Raw genomic sequence first — 12,984 nt, forward strand, 5'->3', positions numbered from 1 at the left:
TAACCTATATACCGATATATTAGCCATACATAACTCGATAAATGGTTAAATTAATTAATAAACTTTATAAATAAAAATTTCGCAAAAAAAATATTATCAAATATTGATATCTTCGTGCTATTTTTTTTGTTCTTTAAATTATTAACAATTTTATATGAGAATTCTATTTTAGAAATCATAATGTTTAGTTTATTTATAAATATTTTATGTATCACGCGCTAAACTAAAATAAATAAATCGTATCTGTGGCCTACCATGTTTAAGGACTTTTATGTATCGTAATTCATTATCCAACATTTTTCAATAGGTATGAGGCCAATACCAAAAAAATTGAAGTAACCTTTTTTTTTTTATATGATTTTTACCTAAAATATTTTTTTAGTACAGCCGATGGGGAAGTGGAGATCCCGCTTAAGGACTCATGACTTATCTGGATCTGGTCATAGACAAACGTCTAAAGTTTGGAGCGAACATTACTCGTGCGGCCCAGCGGGTCCAAAAAGTCATGAATAGCCTGGCGGGACTCATGCCCAATCTGGGAGGTCCGAGAGAGATGCGGCGCAGACTATTAGTCACGCGCCGCCGGGCATGAGCTCCGCCGAGAACGCGGCCGGCCCCTAGAACCCGAAGACCGGCTGGCGCTCAGGCGGGATAACCATGCTCCGGTGGCGGACTCGCCTCTCGGAGGAAACGACGAAAAGCGAGTGAACCATGTCCCTCATAGGATCCGATCGGCTGGACAGTGGGTGGACCGGACTCGCGATGAGATGACTTATCGTCTTACCCAAGTGATGTCCGGCCACGGCTGCTTTAACGAGTACTTGCACCGTATTCGTAAATTAGCCGCACTAACGTGCGACCACTGCTCGGATCGCCCGGGAGAGACTGACAGCAAGGCGTGGGCCCAGAAGCGGGACTCTTTGGAATCCCGACTAGAGTCCATTAAACGTTCCATGATANTAACGAGTACTTGCACCGTATTCGTAAATTAGCCGCACTAACGTGCGACCACTGCTCGGATCGCCCGGGAGAGACTGACAGCACTCTGCAGACTCTTTTCCGGCGCAAGGCGTGGGCCCAGAAGCGGGACTCTTTGGAATCCCGACTAGAGTCCATTAAACGTTCCATGATGAACCTGATGTTGGTTAGCCGGGAAGCGTGGTTGCTCATCCAGGTTCTTGCAAGTTTGAAATTGACATCGTTAAATAGAAAATTTTATGAGAATAAAACAAATTGTATTGTTAAGATTAATATGCAGTCGGGAAATTTTATATATCTTACTGTTTACAGTAAGTTTATCAGAAAAGCTCAATATTTTTTGCATTTTTATCGTAATAGATCACTAAAATAGAAATCATAGTAATCATTTCTAAGTAACTTTTGGTGTTTAAAAAAATTCTACAATGAAAATATCCAGAACTGAATTAATTTCAATGATATACTTTAACTAAAAAAACCGAACCAAAAAAAAGTTGTTAAAAAGATCTACTCAATAGAGCGTTTTATAAAATTTGATTATAATTGTAAAAATCCATTGTTAATAATCATATCAAACTTGATCAATAAATACTTTGAAAATATTAGAAATGATTTTATTTGTATGTATGAAGAACATGTATGGATAAGTAACGGTTTAATTGATAAATTAGACTTTGTTTTCAATTTTTGAGGGTAATATCTTCAACTAGATACGAATTGTAATCATTTGACGTATCGTTGAAAAAAGTAGGACAAGTGAGAGTAAAGAAAATAAATGATAGTCACAAAAAAATACCTTCTCAACTTTGCATCGAAGCTAAAACCTAAAATATAGTAAAATAATTTTGATATGAATAAGAAATTTCTTCTCACGAGTGGCGACTACAATGATGGGATCCTTGATCTATAAAAATCAAATAATTAATTTATAATTTAATTAATTAAATTAATAAAATTGAATAAAAATCAAATGAGTTGAAAAATTATTTTAACTTAAAAAGAAATAAGAAAAAATGCAAAAAGTTAATTTTAAGAAATGTGTGGATTATTCCAAAATTAACTCCAATTTCCTTAATTATATCCTGATTAGAGGTTCTTTAATTTAAAAGTATAATATATGAAAAAATAATAATTATAGTAATTAAATTTAGTATGAAATTGATATTCAATAATTTAATATTGTAATTTTACGGAGATATTATAAAAATAATAAAGTAGTTATATATTTCTTTACTTTTAACGCATTTAAAAATTTAAAGGGCATGATGCAATACTTTTCAATAAAAAATGTTTGTTACTTGTGAATAAATATATTGGATTACAAGGAACTTTCACCAGAAGTAAAAATATACTTTTCTAAATCAACATTTCGTTCTGTTTTCAAATGCACATTAGAAAAAGTCTAATTGCACAATTAGACTTTTTCTATCACTTCAAAGTTTTGATATCATTACTAATTTTTAAAAATGAGAATTTACATAAAAAAAAAAAATTCAAACAAGAAAAACAATTGTTTTTAAATTATTATTGATTTTGATTTTTAATATATTAAAAATAATTAGTGTAAAATTACATATTGACCTATTTTTTGGTCCTTAAAAATTGTTTTTGTAAAAGTTTATTATTATTATAAATACAAGTTGAACTTGTTATCATAACTTGTAGTACAACTTGCAAGTTTGAAATTGACATAATTAAATAGAATATTATATTAGAATTAAAAAAATGTTATTGTTAAGATTAGTATGCAGTCAAGAAATTTTATGATTACTATTTACAGTATATTTATCAGAAAAGCTTAATATTTTTTTGCATTTTTATTGTAATTGAGGACTTAAATAGAAATCATAGTAATCATTTCTAAATAACTTTTGGCGTTTAAAATGATTCTACAATTGAAATATCCAGAACTGAATTAATTTTACTAATTTACTTTAACTAAAAAAAAACGATCAAAATGTTGTTAAAAATATGTACACATTTGAGCGTTTTGTAAACTTTGATTATAATTGTAAAAATCTATTGTTTATTCATTAAATTCAGGTGAAACTAAAAATTATTTTTTTTAGAAATAATTAATATAGAAACATGTTACCAAAAAATGTGAAATATTAATGACTGGTAGTACACACACAAATAGAGTTAAATAATAATAAACTACAAAGTAAAATTATTTAATTTTGTAATTGAAACCTTTTATCATATCAAACCTAATTCGACAGTAAATACTTTTAAAATATGAGTGAGAGCTGAGGATATAAATGACACCCCCAAAAAAAACCACATAGTATAATAATTTTAATATGAATAAGAAATTTATTCTAACTAGAGGAGACTACAGTGATGGAGTCCTTGATAATCATTGAAGTTATTGAATTTAAATGATTTGAAAATTTTTTTCTAACTCAAAAAGGATTATGAAAAAAATGCAAAAAAATTATAGCCACAGGCTGGTTTGAACCTCAACCTCCAAGCTCGTAAGACTCAAGTTTTATCGACTCGACAACCGTTTGTCGCAAAAAAATTGCTAATTCAATTTTAAAAGTCATTTTTCTCAACTTAAAAGAAGTAATAAAATTTAAATAAGTATACTTTTTATGCTTTGTCAATTATATTTATATTATATTAATGAAAATCTATGTACTCCCTTTGTAAGGTGTTTTAAAATAAAAAAAAAATACAAAACCCAGAATTTTAACACAAATATAGCATATTTTTTAATACAGAAGTCCAGAGGTCAAATTTTTTTTTCAAAATAAAGTATATTACATAAGCTTTAATTGAAGTTATATATAAAAGTGTCAGTATTTCCGGAACATTTTAAAAATTTAAGTTGAAAAAGATCTATTTTCTATACGCATTAGTGTTGAGCAGAATTACTCTTGTTCTTGCGGTCTTGGCTTGGTCTTGCATTTCTACGAGACCAAGAACAAGACCAAGACTGTAATAATATCAGCAAGACCAACATCAAGACTGTACTCAATTGACAAGAACAAGACCAAGACTTTTTTAGCAAGACCAAGAACAAGAACAAGACTAGATTTGCAAGACCAAGACCAAGACCAAGACTGAGTTAGCAAAGCAAGACCAATACCAAGACTGAACTATCAAGAACAAGACTATGACCAAGACTTTGACAGTCTTGGTCTTGTTCTTGTTTTGCTCATCACTAATACGCATATTTAAGAATTTGAACCCCTCTTGTATAAAAGGAAATGGTCGGATTTAAAAAAAAAGTATATCGAATGAAAGAAGTATATATATAGTATTTATCATAAAAAAATAGTAATGATCTATACATTTTTTAAAAATTTATAGCAACATAAAGTTAAAGAATGTAAAATATAATATCAAGAAATTTTACACAATAATAGCATATTTTTGAATACGGCAGTCATTTTCACCATGAAGACAAGCCCAGAGATCAACATTTTTTTTTCAAATTAAAGTATATTACATATGCTGGTCAAATGTTCACAAAAATATATCAAATGATAGGTAAATACTTAAGGTATCGACAAAAAAATGTATGTTTTCATTCATCTATTTTTTAAAATTTAAGACAGTTTTAAGTAAAAAATGTCGAAAATTACCGATTTTTAAAATTGTATTTTTTTTAGAAATTTCTTTCATTAACGTGGAACGAGAGAATTTTTTTCAATTTTTGAGGGTGATGTCTTCGACTTTATACGATTTAACGTATCAAAGAAGTAAAAAGTTGATACCCTTATAACATATGAATGAACCAAAAATATACTTAATAATGGATAATGTAAGAATTATATGTAACTGAAAAATACAAAAAAAAAAAAATTCTTAATATTATTATTATTTTGCGATTTTACAATCTTAAAATTAATATTAATAGTACTTTTAATTTTTTACTTGAAAATCATTAATATTATTATTTGATCAATTAAATAGCCAAAAAAATTATATTTGTTGTATATTTTTATAGTTAAATAACTTATATTATTATTAGTGTTTATGAACAACTAAACTGAAAAAAATTCCTAGAATTTTCTAATGGCTATAGGAAGATTCAATAGAAAACTTACATCTTTCTTTCATGATATCTTTATAGTACTCAAAAATAGAGTTAGAATATTTCTATAACCTACTAATTTTATCAAAAGCATAGAGTGATCTATTTTTTGGGGTGGTTAAATATAATTTTTTTCTTTCCTAATTTTTTTATATAACAATGCATATTATTTTTGAAAAATTATTATTTTACAAATAATTAAGTGATTTATGATTCATAGATCACTTAGTACACATAGCATATAGCCAAAGGCGTAAAGCATTTAAGTAAATGTATTTGAATAAAAGTATTCAAATACTTTCATTGGTATTGAATAGTATTTTTAAATACATTTAATAAAAAGTATCTGAGTAGTATTTTAAATACAATTATTTAGTATTTAATACTGTTTAATATTCAGTACTATTAATATACTTATTTTTTTCTAATTTGCTAACCGTAACACAGCAAGCAAATTAAACTCAGTCAAAATGAAAATTGAGAATAATTCTCTGTTATTTTATATGTTACATTATAGTATAACATAATTATTGTGCTTATCTAAATGCTATTATGTATACATCTATTTTTAATACATCAGTTGAACCTACAATAGCCTATTGCAGGTTCAAATGATTTACTCTATTGTCAATAAGACATACTTTACAGGTTTTTACACGTGTACTAATATTTATTTTTTTCACTGATTAGTCTCCAATAATTAATTTTATTTACCTCTAACAAAAAATATCGAAAATAATAAATGAGTTCTCTTAATTTAAGAGTACTCAATATTTGACTCAAGTTACCCTCTTAGTAATTATTTAGGTGGAACCTTTTGCTCTTAGTTAAAATAAAAACATTATTATTATTTTTTAATTGTATTCTTAGTATTTGAAATACTTTTGTAAAGTAATTGAGATTACTCAAATACTTTTGTATGAAAAGTATTCAAATAGTATTTTAAATACATTTTTTTTTAAATATTTGAGTATTATTTAAAATACTTTTTAAAAGTATTTCTTACAACTATGCATATAGCATACCATTGAATTAAAAGTTTAATTTTGACTTTTTAGCGAAAAAAAAGAATAAGATAAATTAATTACACTCTCATAGTTCAAAAAAACAATACTAATAGACACAGGGTTTCGACTTGTAGTTGTCTTAACCAGGTGCAAACGACTAATAAAGCTGGTGGATAGATGCAAGCTATAAATCACATTAATAAGGCGACCACCAGAGTGCATATTTCTGACAAAAAAATAATTCTTTTACACCTAACACAATAAGATTTATTTACTTGAAAGTTGATATTAACTAAGAATCATAATAAAATTTTCTTTTAGTATTTTAAATTGTAATTTACACTTAAAAAAAAAACTTGCATGTACTGGTCATTTTTTTATTTGTACTTTTTTCATTGAATAATAATTAATGTTTTTTGCTTTGGTAACAATATTTATAAACTTAAAAAACTAAATAAAATTTAACTGGTTTATTTAATATTACAAAATTACTTATAAATAAAAACTCTTAAACTATTTAGACCCAGTATAATAATACTATATTTGAACTAAAATATAAAATCAGCAACAGGAACAATAACTAACAAGTCGATAAACAAAAAAAAAAAAAAAGTACAAAAAACAAAAAATATATAAACACAAAGGAAGAAAAATTAATCATAGCAATCACTAAGATTTTCACTAGAGTCGGTATCATCGACAAATTTAACTATTGCTGGAGAAGTAGACTGAATTGTAAATAATTTCATATGGGTAATAGCTTTTGCATCGTCAGTTTCACAAGTCTCATTTTGATATGTTTTTAACTGTTCTTCCTAAAATAATTGTAAAACAAATTATAATGTTAAATCAATAAATTTGTATGAAGGAATTTAAAATAATATTTTTTTCATTAGTAAATTAAATATCAATATATGTATCTTCAAATTTTAAGTAATGACATTACTATTTATTGTATTAATCATTTGTACAGAATAAAAACACAAATACATAGTATACAAAATTATGTAGATTACGATAGTAGGTTAGGTCCCAAGCACCTGTTTTATATAAAATTTTCTCAACAAGTCTAATAGTAAAATATCCATTTAAAAAATTTTTACCTATAGGGTATTTACACACATATAAAACACTATAGGTGCAGTTTATTAGATAAAATAAACATACATAATTGACTAAACTACTACAAGATTTTAAAAAGTTATATTTTTTTGTATATTTATATATATTTATACAATAAATAAAGAAATTTGAAAAAAAAAGAGGAAAACGGTAAAAATTCTTTATTTATCAAAATCAAGTAATTTTTTTTTTTTATTCTGATTTTATGGTCTGATCTAACAGCTCATTAACAGTAGAATTAAATAATAAAATCTATTTGATAAATAATTTTTTCATCATGCAAATACTAAAGCATCTATTTTTATTTTATTATTAAAGGAATAGAAATCAATAACTTTGTTTTGCTCTCATGTAAAATTTATAAAAATTAACTTTTACTAATTTACCTCTATATCTTTCATTTATATATACAATTTATAAATACTACTTACTGATTCAAAATTTATAGAAACAGGATTGATTAGTAAGTATACATTAAAAAAATAGTGAGAATATGGGAATACAACTTGTAATCACACTTAAAAAGTTGCACAATTAAAAAAACACAATCGTTCAGTTAATTATATTAAATATATTAGGTAATTTTACTATCTGAACATTTCAGAATCATTTGCTAATTTTTTACAAATAAATGATGCAACTACCACTTTATATAAAAAACCAATTTACTGATAAACTTTAAACAAAATTTGTTTAAAGCAAAAATTGAAAAATGTTAGTTAATAGTTAAAATTGAATACAAAGTGAATTGGAAAAACAATTAATCAATCAATAAAATGATTAAAGTATTACAAATTAATAATTTTTTTAAAATAACTTTATTATTTCATTATTTAAAATTTTTTAGCAGTCAAATTTTTAGCAGGAGTAGTATATACTATTGTTTTTTTCAAAAGAACCACTGCTTACAAAACAAACAAATTATAGAATACATTTCATTTAACTTACATTTTGAATAGAAAGTTTTGTTTTTAAATCCCTATTGATATTTTGTAATCTTTGCAATGCTTGTTCTTGGGTGTTAATTATTGCTGTCAGATAAACTTCATTTCGAATTGATTTGTTAGATATCATATGACTTTTTATTTCTGTAGTATGCATACGTTTAATCCATCTCTAAATTAAAAAAAAAACAAATACTGTATTTTAAGTAAGAAGTTTTAAATAAATAGCTTAAATACTTTAAAGTTTAAAGCAGTGTTTCCCAACCTCTTTAACACCACGGACCACTTTGGCAATGTTTTATAGGTCGCGGACCCCCTCAATTTTACAATAACTAGGAAGACCTTTTTTTGCTCATTAAAAAGAATACACAAAATTTATCAAAAAATGTTAATTTTTATTACTTTACTTTACATTTTATTACTATACTTAACTAATATATAATTATACTTTACTATACAAAATAATTTACTTAATGTGATTTTTGAAACTGCATTTCTTTGACCAGTTTTTCAATTCTCGGATGAATGTTGCTCATAGCTAAACGCATATTGTCACTTACGTCCAAGCGATTCCTCTGTTTATTTTTGATGACAAGTAGACTAGAAAATCTTTGTTCACACAAATATGTAATAGAAAATACTAGTCAAAACGCAAGGCGATTTCCCGAAGTTGAATATGTAATGTTGCCCTTCTGCACCAAAATTCCTCAAGGTTCATACCAGAATCAAACATAATTTTGCAGTCAGAGTCATTTTACAGTTCGATGACAGCTTCTTGAAGATATTCTAGGGCTTCTTCCACTTTTGCACAAAAAGAGTTACGAATAATTTTTTGAACACTGTTAACTTTGTTCCATTCCGGAAAGTAGTGAGAAAATTCAGATTTTAATTTTTCCAGGTGTTTTTTTATGTTCTGTTGAATTTTGATTCTAATATTAGCATATTGATCGTTGTTGATAAGAGTTTGGAAAGTCTGATATGCCGAATAAGTATTCTCGATTTTATTCATCCATAGATTGATTTTGCATACAAATGCGCAAATTTTATCTTCAAAAATAAAAATATTTGCTCTAAATTCCAAGGTTTTGTTTCCCGAACCTTGAAGTTGCAAATTAAGGTTATTTAAGTGTTCAAAAATATTTACTAAATAAGCAAGTTGTAATTCAAATTTCAAATCACAAAACTTTTCAAGTAACTCTGAATCCTTCTCGTTTAAAAATATTTTCATCGGTTGCGATAATAATATTATTTATAAATCTGATATCTACACACTTATGAAAAATACTATTATACGGAACCATATAATATTATACGGTTCCTCAATAAGACATAATTTTTTTTCACTATTTAAAAAAAATTATTAATTTCTAATAAAAATCGAAGAAAAAATCTATGGACCGCGGAACCCCTATGACTGGCCCGCGGACCCCTGGCAGCCGCGGACCACCGGTTGGGAAACACTGGTTTCAAAGTGATAGAAAAAATGTTTATTAGAAAAAACTACAAGATATATTAGTTTTTGTGATTTACAGTTTTGTTCATTTACCACTTTACACTTACCCCCATAAATGTTTTAAATTACCTAAAAGTTTTTAATGAGCACTTTTTACAGAAATTCAGATGAAGTATAAAAAGAAAACTAATAAGTACAAGACTTACAGAATATCCTTTAGAATTTGTTAGTTTTACTGGTTTTCCTTGATCAAGTGCACTATATAAGCCATCAATAAATTTTTCACCTCTAGATCGAAGCATTTCACATTCTTTCAATTTTTCAACTAATTGTTCATTTAGTTGCATAATACTTTTTTTACCTTCTTCGTAATCTTGTAGTCGAGCTTCTAGACATTTTAGACGTTTTAACACTGTATTTACATCCTAGGTTTTAAAATATAAGTTATATAACTATTATTGTTTCAAATTAGAATTATATAGAAACTTCTAAAACCTGGCCAATTTTTATATGTCCAATTAAATTTGATGAAGTTAGTTTTATACTACAATTACAGTCATTTTTATGCATAAACTCAATCGAAGAACTACTAGCTATGACCTGAAATTTTATATGTTTAAAATAAATAAATAAAATAACGTTATTTTTTAATACTAAATACCTTTAAATAAGAATTTACATAAACAAAATTGTATCTGCCAGAACAGTGGATATATTTAGCAAAAAGTTGAGGAATAAACTTGATTTTGAAACAACTACCTTCTATTCTTGGATGATCCATAACATATTCAAAAATTATTGGTTCCTCAAATCGTACATTCTCAGTTGGATACAATCCTATCCAATCTCTTAGCATTGGTCTTATTTTCTGAAAGAAGAGATATTAAAAATTAATTAACCAATACAATGCTTTATTAATGTTATTGTACAATAAAAATTAATACATTATATAATATAAATTTTACAGTTACATTTTAAAGTTAACACCAGTACAATGATCTGTAAAAATTGTAAGTTACTTTTAGAACACACATTCTTGGGAGTTATGAAAAACCTAACTAAAAGCATATCTATCAAGACAAATTAAAAAAAAATTAGTACAAATTACCTATATATAGCAATACAATGAATAAATAGCTCATAATTATTAATAACATGAACAAATTTTTATAGAACAAAACAGGTACATGAAAAATGAATGAACAAACAAAGTTAACATTTATTAACATTTATTTTTAAATACATTGCCATTTTTAGAGTTGTGAAGAGGTTAGTCAAAATTATATCTTATTTAAAAACTCGTTTCACACTTTATATAATAACTATGCAAGGTTAAAAGTATTACTGAATAATAAGTTTATTACAATACCTTGTGGTCGTAAAAGCAATCTACAACTAGAAATTTATCCTCTATAAAATAACGCTTATTTGTAGCTAAAATGACTGGTGATTTTTCCATATTTCCAAGTGTTTGTTTAAAATGCAACAAAACTGTTGTGTTCGTAATAATGAAAAAAAAAACTATATATGTATGTAACCGAAATGTTTTTTTAACAACTAAGATATCAACACTTAACACATTCCGCACTAGGACACTGAATACGGTTTATTTGTAGTCCATAATTTTTTATAAAGTTTATCTATAGTTGAAATATAACTACATTCTATACTGTACGTTTTATACGTTATCCGATAAATTTAACAGTTATTATATTTTATTATTATAAAATATAAATTTAGTTTTCGTTCTACCTTTTGGTATTTTTATAAATATCAATCCTATGTACAATTCTATTTCCAATATTCGTTAAAAAGACTTATCGTGTTTGATAAATCTTCATTTTATTGCTTCGATAATGATTGCATGTTTATCTGTTTTTCCAAATTCTATGGGACGGTATTAGCACGTGAAGTCAGACCGTGATAATGATTATTATTGTTAAAATAAAAAAAGGTAAAAACAAAATAATAATTTTAAATAATAAAGATTTTATTAGAATACATTAATCTGATGACTGAACACGATTTAAGTAATTGAACTCATTGAACAAAGGTTGGGTTTTCAATTATAGATACCTGAAATACATTCCATCTTTTATTTATAGATTATATTAAGTTATCATGGATAAGTATCTAGAAACCCTAACAACTAGGAATTTATAGATCCTAAGATTAATTTATTTTTACTCCTTCACGTATTATTTTGTATGTTATTACTTTAAAAATCTCACTAGATAAATTTTTTTTCCATAACACGAAAAACAAATCGAATAAAATTGAAGACATTACCCTCAAAAATTGAAAAAAATTCTCCAAATCCCAGTAAATAGGATAAATTCCCACCAAAAATACAATTTTTTTAAATCAGTAAATTTTTATACAATAAACTGTCATAGTTTCTTAAAAATTAAATGAATCAAAATAGTTTTTATTAATACATTTAGTATTCCCCTTACATTTGGTATACATTTTTTGAAAATGTGACCTTATACTTGCTCACAGAGGTATATAAAATAGGAACTTTTGTAAGAAAAATTAATTTTTTGTAAAAATATTAAATTTTAAATTTTAAATTCCTTAAACTTTTTGAAAATTGTTCGAATGAATACAATTTTTTTTATAATTTTCTAATACATATTCCTTTCATCCGGCATATATTTTTTTCAATCAAACCATTTCCCCTTAGACGGGGGGAAGTGAAAAACCTGAGACATACGTTTAAAAAATAAAACTTTGTCAACTTAATTTTTAAACATTGTTGCGGAAATACTCGTAGTTTCAAACATATGTATAATTAAATCTTATTATATTTACTATAAGATAATATACATATATATATACAGAGTGATTTTTTTATCATAACCCTGTATATATATTCTCGTCGACTTGTTTTTTGATATGTAAACAGTTTTGAAGTTAAACCAAAAAATATTATTTTTGAAAAAAAAAAATCAGTTTTTCACATTGTTATAATTTTATTTTGTTTTTTCAATTATTTATACTTTATTTCAATCAGTTTAACATAGAAGAGGGATAAGTACTTACTGTAAACCCTTCCATTTTATAAAAAATAAGTATATAACATTTAAGTGTTAGTTACAAATATGTACAGGGATGATTTTTGCAACTTTTTAATTCATTACACTTATCAGACTTTCATATTCTATATTTTACATATTTCAATCATTATGTATTGAACCGTGATAAAAAGGTTAGGTTTTTTTTTTTAAATAAGTTTGAGTTATTGCATAAAATATGGGGTAATTTATTATTAACGTCATAGAGTTTTAAATTTATGATAAATTTTAAAATTATGTAAATGTTATATCCTTTTCATTACGCTAATTTCTATGAGTTTATCAATCAACTGCATATTAACATTTAATACAGAAAAGTGTATAACATCTTAATATACTTTTAGGACTTTTAATTATG

At 25.7% G+C, this 12,984-nt stretch overlaps 1 protein-coding gene across 4 annotated transcripts; it reads right to left on the bottom strand.

The window, feature by feature from the left end:
- Positions 1-6,485: 6,485 nt before the first annotated feature.
- Positions 6,486-11,494, bottom strand: LOC126894225 (uncharacterized). Of its 4 annotated transcripts, none has more exons than XM_050665076.1 (6): positions 11,302-11,494; positions 10,211-10,417; positions 10,045-10,149; positions 9,756-9,974; positions 8,101-8,268; positions 6,486-6,845 (listed from the first exon to the last, which is right to left on the bottom strand). In XM_050665076.1, exons 2-6 carry the CDS (start codon positions 10,403-10,405, stop codon positions 6,684-6,686), a joined length of 849 nt encoding a protein of 282 aa, XP_050521033.1. In that variant the 5' UTR covers positions 10,406-10,417; positions 11,302-11,494; the 3' UTR covers positions 6,486-6,683. The 4 variants fall into 4 exon arrangements, with proteins under 4 accessions (XP_050521033.1, XP_050521030.1, XP_050521032.1 ...); XM_050665073.1 differs by lacking the exon at positions 11,302-11,494 and adding an exon at positions 10,919-11,290; XM_050665075.1 differs by lacking the exon at positions 11,302-11,494 and adding an exon at positions 10,658-10,773.
- Positions 11,495-12,984: the final 1,490 nt, after the last annotated feature.

The sequence above is a fragment of the Daktulosphaira vitifoliae genome, unplaced genomic scaffold, assembly GCF_025091365.1.
Source record: "Daktulosphaira vitifoliae isolate Bord-2020 unplaced genomic scaffold, ASM2509136v1 Scaffold_1, whole genome shotgun sequence".
NCBI classification, from domain to species: Eukaryota; Metazoa; Arthropoda; class Insecta; order Hemiptera; family Phylloxeridae; genus Daktulosphaira; species Daktulosphaira vitifoliae.